General features: G+C 53.9%; 1 protein-coding gene across 14 annotated transcripts in view; it reads right to left on the bottom strand.

Moving 5' to 3' along the window:
- Window positions 1–468: 468 nt before the first annotated feature.
- Window positions 469–23,600, bottom strand: part of ARHGAP27 (Rho GTPase activating protein 27) — a 36,684-nt gene continuing 13,552 nt past the window's right edge. For 5 of the 14 annotated variants that reach the window (XM_081577035.1, XM_081577045.1, XM_081577036.1 and 2 more), the window contains 15 exons: window positions 10,734–11,147; window positions 10,277–10,459; window positions 9,991–10,071; window positions 9,829–9,918; window positions 9,406–9,473; window positions 9,014–9,104; window positions 8,402–8,506; window positions 4,620–4,718; window positions 3,526–3,631; window positions 3,257–3,379; window positions 3,085–3,183; window positions 2,817–2,894; window positions 2,580–2,714; window positions 2,319–2,424; window positions 469–2,213 (listed from right to left, as the gene is read on the bottom strand). In XM_081577035.1, the coding sequence (XP_081433161.1) occupies window positions 2,036–2,213; window positions 2,319–2,424; window positions 2,580–2,714; window positions 2,817–2,894; window positions 3,085–3,183; window positions 3,257–3,379; window positions 3,526–3,631; window positions 4,620–4,718; window positions 8,402–8,506; window positions 9,014–9,104; window positions 9,406–9,473; window positions 9,829–9,918; window positions 9,991–10,071; window positions 10,277–10,459; window positions 10,734–11,147 (1,956 nt within the window). In that variant the 3' untranslated portion in view covers window positions 469–2,035. Of the gene's footprint in view, window positions 2,214–2,318; window positions 2,425–2,579; window positions 2,715–2,816; window positions 2,895–3,084; window positions 3,184–3,256; window positions 3,380–3,525; window positions 3,632–4,619; window positions 4,719–8,401; window positions 8,507–9,013; window positions 9,105–9,405; window positions 9,474–9,573; window positions 9,577–9,619; window positions 9,704–9,828; window positions 9,919–9,990; window positions 10,072–10,276; window positions 10,460–10,733; window positions 11,151–16,029; window positions 16,203–23,600 lie in introns of those variants that run through there. The other 9 variants (XM_081577034.1, XM_081577047.1, XM_081577037.1 and 6 more) reach the window with 8 other exon arrangements.

The raw sequence follows: 23,600 nt of genomic DNA, 5'->3' as shown, positions 1-23,600 counted from the left end.
CACGTGTGCCCCTCTCCTTGGGCCAGGATGCCCTGAGGGTGGGAAGATTAGGGGTGGGGCTGGGTTGAGAGCAGAGCCAAAGAAGTTAATGTTAGAACCTGGCTTTCCAGGTCATTGTAAAAGTATATTTGTCAGAGTAGGAGAATTACGAAGTCCCTGGTGGTCCAGTGGTTAAGAAACCACCTGCCAATGCAGAGGACATGGGTTCAATCCCTGGTCTGGGAAGATGCCATAGGGCAACTAAGCCCGGGCACCACAACTACTGAGTCCATGTGCTATAGAGCCTGTGCTCGGCCACAAGAGCAGACACTGCAATGAGAAGCCTGTGCACCGCAACTAGAGAGTAGGCCCCACTCTCTGCAACTAGAGAAAGCCAGAGCACAGCAATGAAGATCCAGCACGGCCAAAATAAATAATAATAACAATAATAAAGTAGGAGAATATTAACAAAAAAATTAAACAACAAAGTAGGGGAATAGAACACATTTTATTGATTTAGCTTGATTTATAACTTTACAACATGTTGACGTATGGTATGAGGCCTCCATTTGTACTCTTGCCCCAGGCCTGCTGGCATAAGGGGTGGGCTTGGGTCAGTCCCGCTCACTGAGCCACAAGCTCCACCAGGGAAGGGAGGCAGTGTGCGGTACCCCTGCCCCAGAGCACAGAGCCTGGCACAGAAGAGCAGATAATAAATATTGGCTGTGAGAAATGAGCGAGATAATCCAAGTAAGATGCTTGGCATGGTACAAATGTCAATAAATATTAGCTTCTGTTGTTTGAACCCATGAACGGGTGGGTGGGGGAAGGAGGCTGAGATCCATAAACTGAGGTGGTTTGTGTCTAAGAAGGGAAGGGGGGCTGATGATGTCAGGGTCGGGTTCACACTTCCTTTCCTGAGGTCGAGCCTGCCTTCCCCCTACCCTGCAGGTCTCTCTCCCAGTTCTTCACTGCAAGGTGGGCACCAGGGAGGCACACCTGACAGCAAGGGCACTGAGAGCGGCTAGGATATCTCCTGCCAGTGCTATTATTCCTCCCCTCAGAGAAGAACAGCTGGGGCAGACTCCCTCTTTATCCTCAGGGACCTCTTCAGACAGAACCCACCAGCTTAGTTTCACTGCTTTACCCATAAGGACAGGCTGTTGGGGGGGGGCAGGGCAGGGTAGCTGAAAGGACTGATGTCACCTTCACAGGAAGCTGTGCTCTGGTGTGACAGAAGGCTGAGCTGGGGAGTCCAATCACCCACCAGACCCTGAACAAGTCACTTTGCCTCTGTAAGCCTCAGTTTCCTCATCTGTAAAATGGGGTTGTGAGTAGAAATGGTATGTGTCAAGTGGCAGGGGCAGGGTACACATTTAGTGACCAACAAGAACCCTCGCACAGAGCACAAAGTGGATCAGGGAGGGCAGGGGCCCAGAACTCCAACTGGGAAAGTGGATGAAAATGGTGCACAGCCAGCCAGTGGCTGAGCCTGGCAGGAGCTTCAGCCCAGAGGCCTGGGGAAAAGCAAGTTCAGCCGCCCACTGGAGGCCCGGATCAGTCCTGTTACCGCAGCAGGGAAGCTGTCGCTTGCTGCTTCATGATGGCACAGTGCCACGCACAGGGCCGGGGACCCGCAGGGTCTCCGTGAAGGCCTCCACCAGGTGCAGGCCTGACGAAGCCAGGAAGGCCCTCAACCGTTTCCAGCCAGCCATCAGCGGCTGTCCCAGAAAACTCGCCCCCACCCTGCATTCTCGCAGGTGCCCAGTAGGTGGCGCTGTGGTAAAGAACAGACCACAATTAACCTCCGAACAGGTCAACTCCGGCGGGGCGGAAAAAAAAAAAAAAAAACCACAGTTTGAAAACTTCCCACCAGGGGTCACCATACCCTCAGAACCGAGGGGGTGCAGAACTCGCACCCGCCTACGATCTGGAGGGAGGCGGAGGTCTCAGAGATAAACAGTCCAGCCGCGTGGCCTCCAGCTGCCCATGCAGGACCACTGTCGCCGCCCCCACTCCCAGGTCCAGCAGCGGGGGTGGGGCTGGGGGCCCGCGGTCAGTGCGGCGGGAAGATGTCCGAGCACTGCTGTAGGATGAGCTCCACCACCTGGTTCTGGAACACCATGGTCATGGGCATGCTGGCCTCCTCCGTCTCGGGCCGCAGCAGCGTGGGCCCGAAGACTATGGCCACGTTCTGCACGGACATGCGGTTCTGTTCTCCGTGCTCGATCACCCTGCAGTGGGGGTTAGGGGTTGGAATCAGGGCCCAGAGCTGGGGGGAGAGGGGTGGGGTCCCCTCAGGCCCGCCTCCCCATTCCCGTGCAGCTCCCCGCGCTCACCGGCACAGGTGCTGGAAGAGCACCCGCAGCGTCTCGTGATTGGGGGCGGGCAGTGAGCGCACCAGGTCCCGCACACAGCGGAAACGCTTGGCAGGATCCTGCAGCTCTGGGCCAGGGACGGGTCAGAGGGAGAAGAGGGGGGAAACAGAGGGGGCTGACTTCGGTATTTGGGGGAGGGGGGGCCTGGTCACCGCAGGGGCGTGCGTGAAGCAGCCCAGCCCCACCCGCACCCCATCCGCCCCACTTCCCCCAGGCGCTCACTGATGGCCGCGAGGAACTGGCGGAAGTGTGAGAAGGGGAAGAGGGGCTCGGGCAGCTCTCGAAAGAAGAGCTTCAGGGCGCCGGTGATAACATGAACGTCCTCCCAGCGCCCGTCGTCCAAGTCCAGACGTTCATCTGCGGCGGGGGGTCGGGGGGGGTCGAGGAGAAGGAAGAAGAGGTCAGCTCATTCCTTCAGGCGCCTTCAGGCCTGGGGCAGAGCCGGGGGGTGGGCCTCACCGTGGTCCACCTTATAGCGCAGCTTCTGGATGGTGGCCAGGTTCCCACTGATGCGGTACAGACCGTCGATGTCCAGCCCTGGAGCGGAGGGAGGCGCTGACCCTGGGTTCGGTGGGCTGGCGCTAAAGCCTGCTCTGATTCCTGCTCAGGAGCTCTCTTTCTTTCCCCCTTGATCCTGCGCCCCACCCCCTCCCTGGAGGTCTCCGTCTGGGGTTCTGGAAGGAGGCCTTCAGGCTCCGGCAATGCCTGGCCCGGCCCGGTTACGTACCCCGAGCCTCCACGGCGCGGATGCTCTGCTGCACGAAGCGCGGCACTGGGCTCTTCTCGCGCTCACACAGCTCGGCCAGCGGGCAGCCGAACACCTGGTCTGGGGGAGAGGCTCGTCAGCGCCGCCTCGCCCCTGGGCCACCGGCGCCCCGCTCTCCGGGTCCCTCGGGTACCTTTGATGTAGCCCTTCTCCCGCAGCGACTGCAGCGTGGGCCGCCTCAGCAGGAACTTGCGGAGCTTCTGCCGGACCTTGCTGATGTCGCCCTCCAGGCCTCCGGGCCCCGGGGTGGGCGGTGCTGCCCAACGCCAATGGGAAAGCAAGGGCTGGATCAGTCGTTGGCACCACGGCTGGTCCACCCGGCTGCCCCAGCCCGGTCGTCACCGCTCCCCCAGAGGATGTCTGCCATCCGCATCCACCCGCCTCACCCCCACCCAAGCACACCTGCACCAGGCCGTGGCTCATCCTCCCGCCAGCTTCCTAGGCGCTCACTGGACCCAAAGTCCACGCTGCTGCTCTCACTTTCCTCCTCGGGAGGCAGGTCTGCGGACTAGAATCACACAATCTCAGAGAGGCAGAGCCAGGGAGGAGGGGGGCGGCGGGGGGCGGGGAGGAGGGTCCTTCTGGGATGGGGTGAGGGACTGAAATGCCCTCCCAGCAGGCCTGGACTGAAGACCCCTAGGCAGAGAGTTCTCTGTTCCCTTATCCAGGTCAACTCAGCTTTACCTCCATAGGGAACCCCATTCACCCCACCCCCACCCCCCACCCCCCACCCCCCACTTAGCTGCATGGAGTCAGGCATCCTGTTCTCCACCTTTTCTCATCCTGACAACCCCTACCCACCTCCTGGCTCCTGGTCCCCTTTCACCATCATTTTCCTTAGCTCCTCTGTACACACTCCACTAGGTCAGCATTTCCCCATATGTGGCTCTCAGTTCAAGTTTGCAGTGTGAGCTGGGACTAGAGCACTGCCAACCACCTTACCAGCATCACCTTTCTGGATCTGGATTCCTACTGCTATTAAGACAGCCAAGCAGGGCATCCAGTGTTGCCTATTTCCTTAATAGGGAATTAAGGACCAAAAAGTCCCAGGCTGTTTCCAGGTGAAGAGCTGTCAGAGTGGGCCTGCCCCATCTCTACGTATGCAATTGATATATTGAACTTTAAAGAATGGTAGACCCATCAATTCAGTCCTTTTAAAGGATGTTTTCTGGTTTCAGCCTGTCTCTCCAGCCTGAGATTGTTTACCAGAGTATTTACTTTTCTCCTGCCTCAGTGTGGAATGGGTCACTACTCTAGGATATGCTCATCTGGAGAGTCCTCCCGTAGGGCCAACCCCAGGGGCTGGATTCACTTACTTAAGAAAGGCTGTTTTTTCAGCAGCCCATCTGCATCTGCACAGAGGGGTACTTATCTACCAGTGTCATGAAGCACCCAGTACCCAAGTGGAGGGCCCCACTCACACTGGGCACAGCTGCCCTGCATAATGGCTGGCCATCCCCTCCCCACCAGCCCTGGCAGCCCCCAGCTCTGCCTACCATTTCCTGGATGCCCTGGCTTATGGCATTGTGCCAGGTGCTGATGATGGCCTCCGAGTCATGCTGGATCAGGTATTCTGAACCATCTCGGCTCCGAAGCTGGTAGGACACAAGTCACTCAGTCATCTCTGGTTTCCTGGGTCTGCCCCAGGGCTAAGCCCCAAGGGGGATACAGATGTAGAGGTGATCTATTCCTGTCTCCAGGAACTCAGAAACTAATAGAGCCAGGGCCTCTCCCCAAGCCAAGGTATTCCACCTCCTTAAAGAAGTAGGTAACAGCATCTCTGTGTTACAGATGAACAAACTGAGGCTCAGTGAGTTTAAGCAACTTCCTTATGGACACATAGCTAGTGACTGATGGAGCGAGGATCTGAGTGCAGCAGAACTGCATGGCTTAACCATCTGGTGTGCCTTCCCTTACCCTATCCTGCCTCCCCATGGCAGGCCTACCCAGAACAACAGCCAGCAAAAAAATCAATGAAAGGAACTCCATGGGGGAGGCCCCGAAGCCACTACTCTATACTATTGAGTTGCAAGCAGATATTAACAGCCTGGGTTCTTTATCAGTTGACTGCTGTTTTCATAACGAAGTCTACAAAGAAGAAGGCTAACTTGTATGGATCTCTCCTCGGCCTCTGGCTCTGAGAACCAAGCCTTCAAGGTGGATGGGAATGGTTGGTTGCTGCAGCTCATACCAGCCCTGCCTTTGGGTCCTGTGAGAGAGTCAGAGTCAGCAAAAACTGTCTGAGGGTCTTCCCTGGTGGTACAGTTAAGAATCTGCCTTGAATGCAGCAGACACCAGTTGGATCCCTGATCTAGGTACCAAGATCCCCCATACAGCAGAGCAACTAAGCCCATGCACCCCAACTAGAGAGTCCACGCACCACAATGAAAGATCCAATATGACACAACGAAGAACTTATGTGCTGTAACTAAGACTCAACACAGCTGAATAAATAAATAAATAGATAAAACTGTCTCAGACAGGTTATAGCTTCCAGACTCAGCGCAGTGCTTTGGCTATCTACTTATTTAACTTAGACTTGAATGGAATTTAAAATGCTTTCAAAGGCAAAACAAAACAAAACCTGCATGTTCTACTCCACCCTCCTCCCTGCAAAGACCAGAGAACCTTCAGTGGGCAGAGAGCACAACCTCATTCTAATCTAAACTGCCAGGGGCCCTATCTGTTATTCCAGAGAACAAAGGGCCTAACAATGCTTCTAAAACAATTGCCATTCTTTTCGGCAGCTGTCTCAAAAGCGGTAATCAGTTCACATTCGAGTTTCACATGGAAGGCAAATCTGTCTAGTTACTTATCAATATATTGTACAAGACATTCATTCTGTTGAATGCACAGGCAGGCAGAACTCAAGCCAGCAATTGTCAGGGGACACTAGGACAATTAGGAAGACTGGCCATCCTCAATGATACAGTATTTAGGGCGGTCTCTTGAAAAAGGGCTTCCCAGGAGGCACTAGTGATAAAGAACCTGCCTATTAATACAGATGAGATGAAAGAGACAAGTGTTCTTTATCTGGGTTGGGACGATCCCCTGGAGGATCCCATGGAGGAGGGCATGGCAACCCAGCCCAGTATTCTTGCCTGAAGAATCCCAGGGACAGAGAAGCCTGACAGGCTACAGTCCATAGAGTCGAAAAGAGTTGGACACAACTGAAGTGACTTAGCATGCATGCATGCTTGAGAAAAATCCGAAGCCACCTACAAGTGGCAGGCTTCCCTGATAGCTCAGTTGGTAAAGAATCTGCCTGCAGTGCAGGAGACCTGGGTTCGATCTCTGGGTTGGGAAGATCTCCTGGAGAAGGGAAAGGCTACCCACTCCAGTATTCTGGCCTAGAGAATTCCATGGACTGTATACCCATGGGGTCACAAAGAGTCAGATGTGACTGAATGACTTCCACTTTCACTTTCTTTCCACCCCTGAGTGGAGGGAAGATGACTGCCAGGCAGTGGGAAGCGGGGGACTCCAGGATTTCCATTCCAGACTGTCAGCCTGAGGCTCTTCCAAGAGCACCATCTGCCTTCTGGTCTTTGCCAGAAAAGACAACTCAGAAGCGTCTACTCTGAAACTTTCATCAAAAACCCAGTCAGAAAAACCCCAAAAACCCAGTCAGAGAGGTGACATTCAGAGAACACTGTTTGAAGATTTTCCCTCCAGATCAAATAACGATGTCCCTCCTCAATGTGATGTTCACAACAGACATAGCTAGTCGATCATAGAGCTCTACTCGGTCGAGTCTGGAGGAGGCTCCACACCTACTGATCAGAGTAGCTCAGGAGATAAAACTGGTTTCCAGCTCTGCTCTGTGGATTGTTGTCATTTAGTCCCTAAGTCATGTCACACCCCATGGACTGTAGCCTACCAGGCTCCTCTGTCCATGGAATTCTCCAGGCAAGAATACCGGAGTGGGTTGCCATGCCCTCCTCCAGGGGATCTTCCTGACTCAGGGATCTGCACTGGCAGGCAGATTCTTTACCACTGAGCCATCAGGGAAGCCCCTGCTCTGTGGATACTCTGGTTCTAAAACTGAGTGAAGCTGGGTGCACCATCATTAAACAACACACTCAAGCTCCTTGCAGAATTGCTTTTTCTGAGCTGAAATGGAAGGTCGTGCATTTTTTGGCTTTCAGCAAATGTTACCTGAAGCAACCCCAAGAGTCCCTTACTAAACTAGAATAGAGCTGCGCACTAAAAATCTCTTCTAGAGCCAAGGATTAGGAAAAAGCTTTGATTTCCCTCAAAATCTAGAATGGTTTCCCCCTCACTCCCCTGACCCAATAATGAGAGCCATGTAACTGATTTTCGCTTTGGCTGCCAGGAAACCTGGAGGTGACTTTTTTTCAGCAACAATAACCTTAGTATCTGTATGTCCCGTTTCCTAATTCCACTCCACACTGCCCTCTTCCTCTAACTTGTTTTTCCTGCTCCTGGCTTTTCAGTACCTTTTACCAGCTCACCTATATGCATTTTCATGTGAGCTGCCTCAAAACACTTGGAGACTGAGGTGAGGGTGCGTGCCTGTTTAATTTCTCAGTCATGTCTGACTCTTCGCGACCATATAGACTGTAGCCCACCAGGCTCCTCTGTCCCTGGAATTTTCCAGGCAAGAATACTGGAGTGGTTGCCATTTCCTGTCCTAGGGGATCTTCCCAACCCAGGGATCGAATTCACATTTCTTATGTCTCCTGCATTGGCAGGCAGATTCATTACCACTGTGCCACCTGGAGAAGCCCAGGTGAGGATAAGAGTAGTTTAAAAACAAGACAACACATGGACAGTGAAGGCTGTGGCCTGAGAGGGTCTTGCCTGGGGCCCATCTGGCCTCTCTTCCTGAGGGGGAGCCTGAAAAATGTGTCCACTGCCCTGCCCTGGTTTATTCACTTCTGATTGGAAGTTGGGCTCTAACCAGCCAGAGGTGTCCAGCTTATCAGCCTGAGTAGGGTGGACCCAGCATCTCCTGTCTGTCTCAGGCCAAAGCAATGGGATGAGAACTGCCCTTCCAGGCATGACAGTGTTATTCCCCAAGGACCCCTACTCAGAGACAAAGGACTCCATGGAGCTCTGCTCCTGGAAAGGGAGCTGCAGAATCCTGATGCCAGGAAACACTGTGGACAGATCCCCAAGGTGGGGACAGCTTTGGTTTTGAGCCCCGAGAATTCCAGCCCTAGCTCTGCCAGGGTCCCCCTGCTCAGGGCTTGCTTAGTGAGGGCCCCAAGCCATCAGTAGGCTTCTTCTCCTTCTCCTCACCCCCACCACTCACCTCCAGCACATTCTTCTTGCTGGATTTGTCTTTGGGGGCCCAGGTGAGAGAGGCCCCTTTCAGGTCCACCGTGAACTCAGGGGTGGAGAGCTTGGAAGGCTGCCTCTGCGGAGAAGGGAAAGAGGGTTGGAGGGAGTATGGTTTCAGGACACCTGCAGCTCAGCTCCAGCCTGTCACAGCATCCTGGCTCCAATCCACCAGGCTTCCTTGGCTCCAGGCACAATGGGGGTCATGGCTCTGGAAGCAAGGGGCCCAAGAGTTCCTGGAGCCATGGAGCCTGGGGGCTGGCTGGTTGTTTGCTCTCTGCCCACCTAGGAGAGGAAAAGAAAAAGGAGTGCAGTCCCATCTCTGTGAGCACATGCATCCGGTTTCCAGTCTCCCTGCCCACCAGGCTGGAGCTGTCCATCCTCAAGGACTGGGTCCCACACCCAATGTGGCTGGACCTGCTTGTCCTGGGGTGATCTGCCTCCATCGCCCCCTGCCAAGGCTCAGCTCCCTGGACCCTCACATTCCATGGTCTCAGACCTAGCCTTCGGCAAACCTGATTAAGCAAAGCCCCTCGGGAGTCAGGAGCAGATGGGGTGGCCCCTGCCCTGGAGGTCTGGGCCTTACCAGGCCACTGGCAGCTGAGTTTTTCGAGTCTTTGAAGAAAGTTAGGACTCCGCCCTCCAGCACTGTCCAGGAGGCACTCCAATGCTTCTTCCTGGGTAGGGGCGGTGGTGGCAGGGCTTGGGTTGGTCCTGGGTTGAGGCACCCCCCATTCCACCCCCAAAAGCAGGGCACAGAGTTTAAGGACACAGCTTGGGGCAACCAGCCATGAGAGGTGGACTCCCAGGGCTAACACCTGGTAGTCAAGGGGCCTTGGGCAAGTCATTTCTCTGTGCCTCAGGGTCCTCACAGGACCTCATAAAGGGTTAATAAGAGCTTGCTTGGCATACGGGAGGTGCTCAGTGAACATCATCATTAAGGCCCACCCTGGGGTCTGGAGGCAGCTGAGCTCTCACCGGAGCCGCTTTCCTTTGTCCACTATCTTGGTGCGATGGAGCACGCCTGCCTTGTCCAGGGTCTTGATCTTAAAGAAAGAGGGTGAAGGAGGAGGCAGTTACAGGGAGGAGCCACTCTCCCTCTCAGCCAGCAGCTCCCCACAGGTTGGGGCTGAGTCTCCACTGAACCCTCTTTGCTGGCACCTGGCCAGTGGTGGGGGGTGCCTGATCCCACAGAAGCCGCAGCAGCAGGGGAGACATCCTTCCAGCACCCAGCCTTGTCCAGCTCTGAGCCTGGGACAACCCAGAACCCAGGTTCCTTTAGCCCAGGGTAGTGCTTGGGCCTATGGTGGAGATGTGCCTCCAGACCTAATCGCAGAACCTCCAGAAACACCCCAATTTTTCTGTGGGTTCTTGCCAGGTCCCACATGCCCCCTCCCTTACCTTCTCCTCCGGGGGGGTGGCCTGGGCTGGGGTCTCACTCTTCTGGTTGGATTTGTGGATGTTTCGAGGGGCAGGAACAGGGACTGGGACCTGGGGAGAAAGACACTGTCATATTGAGCCCCCACCTCTCTCCCAGGCACTCTCCTTTCCCCAGTTGGTTACCTGGGGCAGGGCCCACTGAACGGAGGCGTCATCTGGATTGTAGAAGTAAGGCTTCCCATGTTGGTTCTCCAGCCTCACCCACTGTGGGGAGAGGGATGGTCAGGCCGCTTAGCTCCCAGGATAGGGGAACAAAAGTTTCCCTCCAGAGCCCAAGGAGTTTAGAGGGGCAGGCGTGGGAGATACAGTCTTGGGCTGGCATGGAGCCTGCGCGGGAACTTCAGTATAGAGTGAGTGGTAAGGGGAGAGACCCCGCGGCTGTCTGCGCCCATCTGCCCGCTGCCCCTACCTGTTCTTCGGTGATGTTGTGGGTGTACACCGTCTGCCCATCTGGGCTCACATGGCAAGACCAGCCTGGGGGTGTGACAGAGGGAGAGGCGGGGCCGGGCTCACTGAAGGAGCCCACGGGGGAATAGTCTTCCTCTGGGTAACTGGTCAGCAAATCGGGGTAGTCCGTCTCAGGGGTGGGGGGCTGCAGGGAGCAGAAGAGCCAGAAATTCTCAGAGCCAGGAGTGACATCTGGCGCCCCGCCCCTTCGGCCCAGGCCACGCCCCCACCCTAGTTCCCCCGAGCTGAGAGGCGAGGTCAAAGGCCCTCAGTGATGGCCCCACCCACCAACGACCAAGGCCCCGCCCTGTCAGTCCCCAGGGCTGTGCGGGGCAGGAGGCGGGGTCAGAGGCCCTCAAAGTCAGCCCCGCCCATCCTGACAAGGTCCCGCCCCCTTCGAACGAGGCCCCGCCCCTCACCCTCTGGTCCCTGGGGCTGCTGGGGCTCAGGCCCGGCTGCATCTCCTGCTCGTCCTCCGGCTGGTCCTCGAACTCGTCCTCCCAAGCCGTCTCGCCCGTCAGCGGGTTGTAGAAGAACACCCTGCGGCTCTCCTCATCCCAGTACTGGCCCCACTCGGTCTCGAGGCTCTCGTGACTGCCCACCGAGGCCGGGGACGTGGCCGGGCTGGCGGCGCCCTCGGCAGCCTCGAAGGGTGACTCCCAGGTGGTCACGCCCGTGTCCGGGTTGTAGTAGTAGGGGCGCCCGGTGCCTGCGTCCGTGTGTGTCTCCCACACCGAGTCTCCCACACCCCGAGGGGCGGCGGCAGCGTGGGGCGATGTGGCGGGAGGCTGCCTCTCTACGTTCGCGTACACGGGCTCCGGGGGCTCGTCCACCTGCTCGAGGAGGAAGGAGACCTGACCTTCGGGCCTGCTTAGCGGTCACATTGTCCCCACTCGCACACTCTCCACTCGGGCGGCTCTCAGCAAGTCTCAGCACCTCTCGGCCTCGGTTCCCCCAACTGCAAAATGTCTGCCCTGCCCTCGCTCCTCGTAGTGAAGAGATTATGAGGACTTGTTCTGGAAAGTGCTTTGTAAAAGTTGAAGTGCCCCAGAGCGTGGGACAGCTACATTAATTATTAACAATAGTAAAATACTAAGAGCTAAATGCTCCCAGCTGCACACTCACAGGTGTGAGTCAAAGGCTGCGCAGGAACAGAGAAATGGCCTCAGGACACTTGGGGCAGGGCCCTACTCCCTTCTACACCCCCCACCAAGAATGCCAGCCCTCCCGCCTCCTTCGCCAAAAAAGCTCCGGAACTGGAACCCACACTGCCTCTGGTTTTGGATTTGGAGCTGACACTTCCCCAATACTGGAGAAGGAAATGGCAAACCACTCCAGTATTCTTGCCTGGAGAATCCCATGGACGGAGGAGCCTGGTAGGCTACAGTCCACGGGGTCGCAAAGAGTCGGACACGACTGAGCGACTTCCCTTCCTTCCCCAATACAGGAATTGCAGACCTCAGAATCAATTCCAGACAAGAGAAAGAGAAAGCGCCAGACGGAAAGGAAGAAAGAAGGGCAAAAAACTCAGAGCTTCAAAGAATCTTTAAGGGAGGTTGAAAACAAAAAAGAGATTGATTGCCCCTGCCTTTATGAGCCTGAGCACAGAATTGTGTGTGAAGGCACCTACTGGCACGTGTTTTTACGGCTCTGTCTCACCAAGACAACCAAGGGCCGGCATGTCCACTAACCCCCAACGTCTCAGGCTGGTTACTGCGTGTCAGTGTCCCACTGTGGCTCCTTTAAAGAGCAATACTGGAAAAAGCTCCAGAGAAGAAGTTGCTTTGCTGTTAAAGCCTGGCCATCTAAATGAGCAGCGGGGCTGGGTAAGAGGTTATCAGAAATCCGAAAGTCTGTGCTTGTTAAATTGATCACTCTTTGGTGTAAAAAAGAAAGATGGTCTGGAGTTGGTGAACGTTGTGTTAATTTTGCTGTTTGTTTATAGTTTAATAAAAATAAAAACACTGTGTAGATGAAAAAAAAAAAAAGGGTAAGCGTCTCTCCCCACCCAACCAAGGCAAAGTGAAGTGGGAGAGAGAGGCGGGGTCAAGAGCCAGACCCGCCCACTCTGGCTAGGTCCCGCCCCTCAGATGAGGCCCCTCTCCATACCCTCTGGAGGGTCCAGTTACACAGAATATAAAGCTGGTCACGCTTAACGGCTGCAGGGCTCCCTGCTGCCTGCTGGGCAAAGTCTAAGCCCTTACCAGCGCACAGAAGCCGTCCATCACCTGACCGTCTTCCTCCCATATTTCCTGCCACTCCTGGCCCTTGCCTTGAACTTTAAGCTCCAGCAGCACCTAGTTGCTGGAGGCCCCCACCCCCTCTGCTGTGTCTGCTACAGACCTCAGCTCATTCACACCCTGAGCCTCTCCCTGCCCCTTTCTCACCTGGCTGACTCCTATTCCTCCTTTAGTACTCAGCTCAGGTGTCAGGTTTAAGATCTTTCCTGAGATTTCTCCTGTGTGACCACCACACCCAGCCTAGTACCCATTAGAAAGAAAAACGACACTATCAAACTCCAGACAGCACAATAGCATGAGATTAATACTGTGTTCTAAGAATGCATAATGTACAAGGGAAAAGCAGATTTCAAAATGGTAAACTCGAGGACTTCCCTGGTGGTCCAGTGGCTAAGAATCCAACTTCTCACGCAGGGAACGAAGATTTGAACCCTGTTCAGGGAACTAGGATCCCACATGCCAAGGGGTAACTAAGCCCGTGTGCCACAACTACTGTGCTCACGAGCTTTAAAGCCCATGAGCCCCAACTAGAGAGAAGCCTGTGCACCCACATGCCATAATGGAGATCCTGTGTCCTTGCGGCAGCTAAGACCCGATGCAGCCAAATAAAAAACAATTTTTTTAAATAGTAAACTTAGCACAATTTCCATTTTGCATTTTTTAAGCAACTCTCCAAAATGCTAACAGAGGTTATCTCTCTGTTGTGTAATTATAGGAATTGGGTTTGGTTTTGTTTCATTTTTGCAGCAACAAATTTTTTTTTTGGGGGCAATAAATAGTCTTTAAAAAAACAAATCATAGAAGTTCCTCCATTGCTGTAACACCTTCATTCAGCTATAAACTACTCAAGAGGGGAAGTGCGTCCTGCTCAATGTAACCTCTCACTGGGCCTGCAAAAGCATCCATTTGGCCAGCAAAGATCTGCCTGCTCTGTTCCGGGCATAGGTCTGGGCACTAGGAATGCAGCCATGGACAATCAGACACAAATCTGCCCTGGTGGGTCTGCTACACTAGTGCACACGCGTGTGAATGGTGGTGTGGTGAGGAGGGAACCCAGCGGAGTGGTAAGGAAATGCACTGCATCTCGGTGATGACTGCTACTGACAAGAAAGCAAAAATAGAAGGGGGTGTTACCAGTTTAGACAGTGTGACGGGTCCCAGGCCTGGAGGTGGCAAGAAGACTTGAGCATTCCTCCCAGTCCACTCTGCTCCCTCGCCCCACCAACTCCTGTCTGGCTGAAATGGAACCTTCCACACCACTTCTTTTTTCTCTCTGTCCACAACAGTTCTCCTGTGGCATCCTGTATTCCAACCACACTGGCCTGCTAACCCTCCCCCAGACACAAAAGGCATCTTCTTAACCAGTGTTCCCCCACCCCTGACCTGTGCCTTTGCTCCAGATGTTCCCACACTCTGGAACCGCCCCTTGTCTCAATTCCCTGTCTGTCCAAGTCCTGATCCTCTGCTGGTGCTCAGCTCACAAGTCTCACCTGGGGGAAGCGTGCTCCCTCCAGTGAGAAGTCTAACCAGCTGGCACTCTGTTTAGTCACTCTGTTGGGCCCAATGGCGTTCTGCCTTGGTGGTCCGTTCATTGTCCACCCATCTGTCTACCTTCTCTGCAGGAGATTCTTGAGATCTAGACCCATGATGATGTAACTGACCACAGTTGACCCCCCAGCAGACGGTCCAATGCCCAAAGGCACACAGCCAATCCACCAAAAACACTCACTGCTTGAGTGAAAGTGATAGTGTTAGTCGTTCTTTGTGACCCCATGGACTGTAGCCCACCGGGCTCCTCTGTCTATGGGATTCTCCAGGCAAGCATACTGGAGTGGGTTGCCGTTCCCTTCTCCAGGGGATCTTCCTGACCCAAGGATTGAACCTAGGTCTCCTGCATTACAGGCAGATTCTTTATAGTCGGAGCCACCAGGGAATGCAAGTCAATTCCATGCCAAAGTTAGCAACAGACAAAAATCAAGCATACCTAGAACTTGTGTGCCGAAACTAGAGTCTGTGAGCTGCAACAAAAGATCCTGCATGCTGCAACTAAGACCTGACACAGCTAAATAAATATTAAAAAAAAAAAAAAAGAAAAGAAACCCAAACACACCTGACACTACAGGAGAGACTGGGGTTAGCTCTGAGCAAGAACTTCCTGAAAATGAGCATTCAGGCACAGAAACCAGGAAAATCCTTGGGAGGACAGGATGGAGGCAGTAGGTGGAGGCAGGTGGATAATCAGACATACCTCCTACCCATCCCAGCTGGACCCACTGAGGCAGTGGCCTTGCTCGTCCCTGGGACAGGAGCTGGAAGGGAACCAATGAAGGAGACAGGCTCTTGGACATGGGGATTTTCACTTGGCCAGGCTGCTGGCCTTGGCTGAGTCCACGGGGAGTCCCAGGCTGGCTGGGCTGATGGGAATCTTGCACAAGGAACACCCCCAGCTGGTACAGAGGAGATTTGGGAGGTAGAAAGTTAGGCCCCCCGTGTGACAGGGCTGTTACCAGGAAGAGAAGACACAGAATTACACCGTGGGGCTCCAGACTGCCATCAGAAGGGCAAATGGGGGCCGGGCAATGCCCGTTAGAGGGAAGCGCAGTCTAAGGGTTGGCGCTGCCCCAGAGACACAGGCTGCCTGGGCTGAGGGGCATTCTTGCAAGGTAGGTGAGTGGAGTCCAACCCCTGCTAGGGTTGCCGCAGCCCTGCAGAAAAAGCTGGACTAAAGTAGCCCCGAGGCCCCTTCAAACTCTAGAACTCTTTGTACAGCCCCCACAGTGCTACTAATAAAACAGAGGTGCCTTCCTCTCCTGGCACAGCCTCAGCCAGGTGCAGACTGGCTCTTGGAAGCCAGGTGGAACCAAGTTCTCCAGGCCCTCAGGCCTTCCAGGGGGGAGCTCAGCCAGATTAGAGCAGACCTGCCACCCCGCCCCCAACTCCTGGAGGCCCAGGCCAGATGCAGACACAGCCCGTCAACAGGGCCTGCCTGGGGCACCCAGGGGCTCTGGGGGCCCACACCCTAGGCATGTGAGAGACACAGGGGACACTGGGTGGGAAAGAAGAAGTGGTCTCCCACCTCAGAACCGAGAACAGAGCCAAGAGGGGCCCGGCTGCCACCACACCCAGCTGCCCAGACCCCCCAGCTCCCCAGCCGCTCTCATCACCAGTCCCCTCCCTTTGCCCACAAGCAGGTGGCAGGCTTGCCCCTTTCTCTCTGCCGTCCACCAACCCCAAGTGGATCACCGCCTCTCAGCATCCCCATGCCACCCCCGTGAGACAGGAGGGGCCTTGGAGAAGGAAAGAGGAAAGAAGGGAGGAGTCCCAACCTCCGTGAGGCTCCCAGCTCCTGACTCTGCTCCCTGCGCTCCTAACGGAGCCAGAGGATGGACGCCCGACTGGCAGCCCCTGGACTCCACAGGCCCCTCTGCTATCCCCATCAGAGGCTGAGCTCACCCTCAGTGCCAGGGTCCCCTACCTGTCCCCGCAGGTCCCGACTCTGCCTCTTGGTCAGTTTGGCGGTGATGTCCACCATCCTGTCCCCTCTGAGCTGCTAGGATGGAGCCCTGGGAAGGCTTTGGGGGTGGAGTTACAGGGCACAACCCCAGGACTGGCACAGGACAACAGGGAAACAAGAAGTTGCCTTGAGATGGCGGGAGGCTGAGCCTCCAGCCCATTTCCTGTCAGGGCTGCGGAAGTGCTGCCTGAGACGGAGGCTGCCTGAGACAGGGTGGGGGTGCCTCCGGTCGGGGGTGTTTTTATGTCCAGGGAAACCACGGACCACCCCACTCAGCGCTCTGATTACCAGTGAGTTCTGAATCCCAGGCCCAGACACAGCCATGGGGCAGGCTCCACGGAGGATGGCATGGGGCCCGCGGGTGGGGGAAGGGTGGGCTGCACAGATGGGGGCCGCCAGAGGGGGCAGCTGGAGCCTGAGCTGCGGGAGACTGGACAGTGAGTGGCCACCAACTCCCCTAAGGCCCAGGGAGGATGTGATGGAAAAGAGGAAGCTTGTATGTGGTGGTGGGGGGGGTGGTGGTGGTGGTGGTGGAATGTCTCAAAGAGGAAGGGATTTGGGCAGATGTGGTCAGAGGGAGCTGGGTCCCAATCCCTCCAGCCACGTGGAGCACCGGAGGGGTTCTGACCACACCGCCATCTACCCGCCTGACCGCCTGGGTCTGCCTCCTGCAACCTTGGTCAGCCAGACGCATGCGTCCACCCCCGCCGGCGTGCCCACACACATGTACAAGTATGCCCAGGCCCCTTCCCCAGTCTCCATGGACCAGAGAAAGGGGGCATGGACTAGCTCTCCCATCCTACCCTGAGAGCTTCCTTCTAGCCTCTTGTCTCTTCACCCCTCAGTAGGTGGGTGCTCACAGAGGACACAGCCTGTCTTGGGTGAGAAACTGTAGTCTGTCCTCCAAGCCCTTGGGTCCATCTTGTCTTCATTAACCTCTTCAGAGGTGCTTCCTCCTCAGCCCCAAGTGCCCACCACCCGCCAGCTCGAAGGGGCTCCAGCAGTGGCTCAACAGGAAGCTCTGACCTTCACCCTTCCGCGGGGATCCCAGGGCCCCCATATCCCACGTCAGTCATCCTCTAGCCCCCAGCCCTGACTCTCCTTCCTCCCCGGCCCACATCTCCCGGGCTCTCCCCCCACCTGCACCCACTGTGGGCTCAGCACGGGGACACCCAAGTGGAGTCAGGCCTGGCATGGATTCAGGGTGTGGGACACTTGGGGAGACCCCATCCGGAGCAAGTCTGGGGCCTGTGCCCTACTCTGCCCTCAGAGTTCCAGTACCACCTCTCTACCATACCCTGCACCCCAGCCTAGAAGCCAGCAGCCCCGGGGACACACTAATCCCCCCCGAGAGACCTGGAGTCCTCACACTTGTTACACATATGACACGTCGTCACTTGGCCTCCACCTGGAGGGCCAGGGGACACACACACACACACACACACACACACACGCACAGCCACCTAGAGAGATGCGGTCAAGCCGGAAGACAGATGGGAAGAGCCACTGTAAATTCCAGGGCCACTGAGCCACTAGGGAGGAGCTGGGGTGGGGAGGGGAGAGAGGAGAACAGGGGTGGGAACCCGGGCCCTCAGCCCTGCCCTGCAGGTGCAGCTGGGGAGCTGCAGGAACCAGGAGTGACAGGGTCTCCTGAGGCAGAGGCCAGGAGTGACAGTGGTGGGAGGGGACTAGGACCACAGGAAAGGCAGCCAGCACCCCGCCCGCTGGCCCTCCTCTGTAAGAGGCCTGGCTCCCACCCCTGGGCTCTCCGCCTCTGCTCTGGCCCCACACTTCAGGGATGGAGCCAGCCCCACACAGATCCGGCCAGTCTGGGTTACCGAGGAGGCTGCCCCTCCCCCAGTGAGAGGAGGTGGTGACCACAGCGGCTCCCCCGCAGGGTCCTCCTCGCTCATCACACCCTCATGCCTCCAGAGACACATGCTGGGGAAGGGAACAGAAGAAGCCAGCAGCACCTCACCCATCTTCCCAAAACCCTCACTGAAGTGTCCGGTCGGGAGCAGGTGCAACCGGAAAATCCCTTCGGCTCTCTGGGGCCAGAGGCAAGAGAAATGCCTGTAGACCAGTGACTTAGCCCAGGGACTGGCTAGAGGGGCTGGATGGAGGAGGCGGGACAGGTCCTCCAGGGCTGACTCTGAGCCTGAGAGCCTGCTTTCTGCTGTCCGGCTGGGGTGGGGGTGGGGGGTGGGGGCGGAAATGAAAGGTGATCTTTGCCCCCAGGGACTTAGCCCAGTACAGAACCGCCCCAGGTCTGGCGTCTGCCCCTCCTCTGAGCACGCCTTCTCCAGGACAGAGTCCAGGTCTCACTCCGTACCCACCCCTAACCCAGAGCCAAGCTTTCACCAACGTGCAGTGGGGAGGCTGGGGGTCAGCCAGCAGGGGTTCTCAAACCTTAGACTACAGGTAGCCATGCCTGGCCCCGCAACCCCCAGAGGCATCTAGTGTGATGAGATTCCAAACGTAAATGACCTGGGGTGAGGTTCTTCTCCTGGAATTGGGGCAGAAGCTCCATTCAATTAAAAGGAAAAAAGAATAGAGCCAGAGTCCAGAGATGGCGTCTTGTGTAGACTCTGCCTCAGTTTCTCTCTGGGAGACCCCTGGAACCCCCGGGATCTCTGGGCCTCAGTCTCTTTATCCAATGGGTTGCGATTCTCTCCTCTCTCACAGGGTTGGTTGGTGTGAAGGAGCCAAGCTGATGCCCCAGTTCTCACACCCACTTGCAGTCTTGGGGAAGAGACCAGGGTTACACTTCTGCTTTTCTAGCCTTTGGGTTTTGATTGAGTGCCCTTGGTTTTGGACTCTGCCCCCTAGCCTCTTGGTGACCTGGAGAGGCTGTCAGGTTGGCCTGCTCCTCCGGGTGAGGCCTGGGGTGGAGCCCCTTCGCCACTCACCACCCCCTGGGCTCTGAGTAAGGCTGGCAGACACCCAGGAGGTCTCCTGCTGCTGGGCTGGGAGGAATCAAAAGTGGTCTGTCGGACTTCCCTAGTGGTCCAGCGGTTAAGAAACCAACTGCCAGTGCAGAGGACATGGGCTCGATCCCTGGTCTGGAAAGATTTTATGTGCCATGTGGAATGGGGCAACTAAGCCCATGTGCCACAACTACTGTAGCCTGCAAGAGAAGCCACCGCAAAGAGAAGCCGAGCACGGGGATTAGAGAGTGGACCCCAGTCACCACAACAAGAGCAAGCCCACACACAGCAATGAAGACCCAGTGCAGCCAAAACAATTAATCAGTTAAAAAGAAATGGTCTGTCAAGGACCCTCCTGAGCCAACCTCAGGAGGTGGGACAATATGACAGGGTGGTCATCTTCTGCTGCCCCCTTCAGCCAATCTGCACCTGTGCTCACCTTTCCTTCTCCCTCCCCTGATGGGGGCTCAGGGTCTGCCTGTCCAAGCCAACCTCCTCAACCTGAGCCCTGGGAACCCAAGTGACTCTCATCTGCACACGAGCTGCCTCATCTCAAATCTCCAGTCCCATCCACCTGACTGCCTTTGTTCCTTTGGCATTTCAACAAGCTCAAGGTCTCTCCACCTTGGGGAAAAAAAATGTGCCCCTGGTGAAGGAGGAAACAGAACAGGCTCTATCTTGAAGGCAGGACTCCATCTTGGGCCAGACTGTGGACTTTGAGCCACAGTCTCTATGGTATGCCCAGTATCTATGGAAACGACATACCAACTAGAAAACCAGGCCCCCAGAAGGAAGAGCCCCAGGGCTCTCCATTGCCTAAAAGAATACCCTAATTATCTGTGGAACTGAATAGAATCATACATTCTATTATGCTTATTGGGGTATGACCACAAGCCTATTGATAATTGTCTACTGTTAACTACCTAGGCTTAAGGTGTATGAATCACAGGTTAACTTTGTATCTTTCTTTTTCCTTTGTTCAGACTAGGTTCAGGGAATTTGGGGGGGAGGGTTTGGGCACACACGCTTAGGGTATATAAGGTTTTCACAAAAACTGGTAGGGGTCCTTGGCTAAGAGGAGACTCTGCCTTGCGCCCGCGGGTGTAATAAACTGCACTCCACTATCTGCATTGTCCTTCTGAGTGAGTTTGCTTCCCCGGAATGCATGGCTACAACACTGGAACCAGCCCTCCCCTCCTTCTGTTCAGAGCCAACTTCTCAAAGGAGTCTGTTCACCTAGCATCTCGCCATCTACTCTCTCAGACCTCCAGCCCCTCGCTCAGGTCTCCCACAACCTCCTCAAGGGCAAGGTTGGTCCTGGTCTGGCCTGGCTTCTCTCTGGTACATAATCTTTATCATCCTCCCTTTCCTGGATGCCTCAGGCTATGGCATCTTGGTCTGCTTCCTTTCTCTGCCCGTCTCCTGGGTCTCCTGGGTGCTTGCTATCTCATCTCTGCTTCTTACCCGACTGTCCCGGTAAAGCTCAATCCACTTTATTAGGTTAACAACTTGCAACTGTATCTCCAGGTTGGGCAATGAAATGCCCAGGGATGTCTTTGATACACTGAAAAGATACACAAACTGAGTTCATCTTCCTCTTTCTCCCCATCTCAGCATCACCTCTGGTGCTCAAGCAGAGACCTAGAGTCGCTCTTGATTCCTGCTTCTCTTGTCTCATCTGTCTCAGAGTCCTGGAGACTTATGAAAACCTTTCAGACTCACCAGTCCCCAGGTAACACCAGAGTTAGAGGAACATGGGAACATCACCACAGGAAGCCAACATTCAAATCTAAAACAAACATTCTGGGATGTCTCTGGTGATCCAGTGGCTGAAACTTCAAATTCCCAATGCAGGGGGCCTGAGTTCGATCCCTGGTCAGGAAACTAGATTCTACATGCCACAACTAAGAGTTCATGTGCTGCGACTAAAGATTTCATGTGCTTCAACTAAATATTCCACCTGCCACAACTAAAAAAGATCTTGAATGCCGCAAGGCAGATCAAAGGTTCCATGCACCCACTACTAAGACCTGGTGCAACCAAATAAATAAATATTTTAAGAGTAAATAAAATAAAACAGACATTCTATAGGACAACTGGTCTGGTCTCTTTAACGAGTCCATGTCAGGGCAGAAGGAAAAGGAAGGGGTTGTCTAGGGAGAGTTCAACCAAATGCAACGAATGCATAGGATTCGATCATGGTTCAAACGGGCTATGAGAAACTTGTCTTAGAATAATGGGGGAAATTTGACTATGGCCTGAATCTTAGATGATATTAAGGCATTAATGTGAATTTTGTTAGATATAATAATGGTATCATGGTTACAGAGAAAAAGATCATTTTTAGGAGATGCATGTTGAAGTTTTCAAGTGAAGTGAAGTGAAAGTTGCTCTGTCCTGTCTGACTCTTTGTGACCCCATGGACTATAGAGTTCATGGAATTCTCCAGGCAAGAATACTGGAGTGGGTAGCCTTTCCCTTCTCCAGGGGATCTTCCCAACCCAGGGATCGAATCCAGGTCTCCCGCATTGCAGGTGGATTCTCTACTAGCTGAGCCACAAGGGAAGCCCAAGAATACTGGAGTGGGTAGCCTATCCTTTCTCCAGGGGATCTTCCCGACACAGGAATCGAACCGGGGGCTCCTGCATTACAGGTGGATTCTTTAACAGCTGAGCTATCAGGGAAGCCCTGATGTCAAGGAAGTTTTCAAGGGTGAAATATAATGAAGCCTGGAATTTATAACTTTTATAATTTTATTCTTGGCAAAAAAGATAGAACAAACATGGGAAATAGTAATTGTTGAATCTAGGTAATAGGTATAATTATATTCATGTCAGTATTCTTTTTTTCTTTTTCATATGATTGAAAAATTTCATAATAAAAGGCAAGGAAAAAACCTTCAAATTTCTTTTTTAACTCTTCTGCATCCTCGGTGTTACTACTCCACAAGGTATTCATTATTTCTTATCTGGAAACAGACCAGCCCTTCCAGCTCCCCCCTACTCCCAATCTATCACAGACAAAGGAATTTCTCTCCCTTTAAGATACAGTTCTGGGGCCAAGGATTCTGGAAATATGGCAGCTTAAACATCCCCTGCTTCTCTTCCCCTCCTAACTGCTACCCTCTACTGCCCCAACCAAGTGGGGCTGGGGAAGATGAATAGGCAAGACCTGGAAGCACAGGTGAGAGGCCCTGAGACAGCCTGGGACCTGGGAAACCCCGGGGCAAACTGTGCCTGGCATGGGACCCTGGAGTGAAGGCAGAGCGAGCCTTGTCCAGACCCCTTGCCCCCAGGAGCTGATGGAGAGCCAAGTAGGTGGCCCAAGCAGCTTTTGTGCTTAAGGCTGGTCTTGCCAAGGAGGCAAGAGACCACTACTGCTCTAGGGACCCCCACAAAGTGGGGCATTCTAGCATCTCAGCTCCAGCCCTGATGAGCAAAGACATACAATAAACATCACTCCTCTGATGGGGCTGGAGAGAGGTGGGACAGAGCCACCAAACAGGCCACTGCTCTCAGACCCCAGTGTGACTAGGACCCAGGACACACTAAACACACCATCACAAATCATGGCGGGAAGAACCTGTCAGTAGTAAAGGGGGATGGGACAGCTGGGTGACCACCCAGAAAAGAAAAGATAATTAAAGATGAGTCTATATCTCACTCTGTCCACTCAAACATACCTCCAAAGTATCAAAGATCCAGATGTTAAAAGTGAAGACATAACAGAGAGGAAAATATGAGCAAAATTCTCTATCTAAAAAAAAAGCCTTTGTAACAAATCTAAATGCCATAAGATAAGTGGTTTATACAACTTGGCTACACAAATGTATTTCAAGAAAACTTGAGTGGCGAAAAAATATCATTAGAAAAGCCAAAAGACGAACTTTGACAAGGGATTACAACTCATGTAATAGACAAAGGGCTATTTTCCCTATAGAAGGACCACCTAGAAATCAGTTTTAAAAAAAGACCAATAACTCAATATATAAATGGGCCAAGGACAGGAACAGACCATTCACAGAAAAACAGAAACAAATAGTCCCCAGATACATAAAAAGATGCTCATTCTCACTGGAAAGAGAAATGCAAACTCAAGCTACCTTAAGATAATGTATTTTATGATCAGATTGGCAGAAAACAAAATTTTGATGACACTCAGTTGGCAAGGCTGAGGGGAGACAGGTGTGTTCATTTGTGTTGGTGGGAGAGCAAATTGATATAAGCCCTGAGTGCAGCAATTTGTCAACATCTAAAAAATACCTACTGTTTACCCTTTGCCCCAGGAACTGTACTTTTGGGATTTCACCTCAATTTATCTGTACAGGTTTAAAAGATTATTTATTATAATGTTTTTTGTAATGGCAAAAGATAGGACACAACCCAAGTATCCATCAACAGTGGACTGGTTAAATGATTTATGCTACATCCCTACAATGGGAAACCATGTAGCTATAAGGAAGGATACTTTCTATGTACAAGCTCCAAGGCACATGTTAAATCAAAAAGGCAAAAAATAAATAAAAAAATAACAAGATGTCCTGCATACTATCTTTAGGTAAGACAGACAGAAAATAATCAATATATTCATACTAGTCTGTGTTTG

This window comes from Giraffa tippelskirchi, chromosome 3, assembly GCF_054371585.1.
Source record: "Giraffa tippelskirchi isolate mGirTip1 chromosome 3, T2T-mGirTip1v1.2.pri, whole genome shotgun sequence".
NCBI classification, from domain to species: domain Eukaryota; kingdom Metazoa; phylum Chordata; class Mammalia; order Artiodactyla; family Giraffidae; genus Giraffa; species Giraffa tippelskirchi.
Note: the sequence above shows the minus strand (reverse complement) of the source record. Positions and strands in the feature narration are given on the sequence as shown.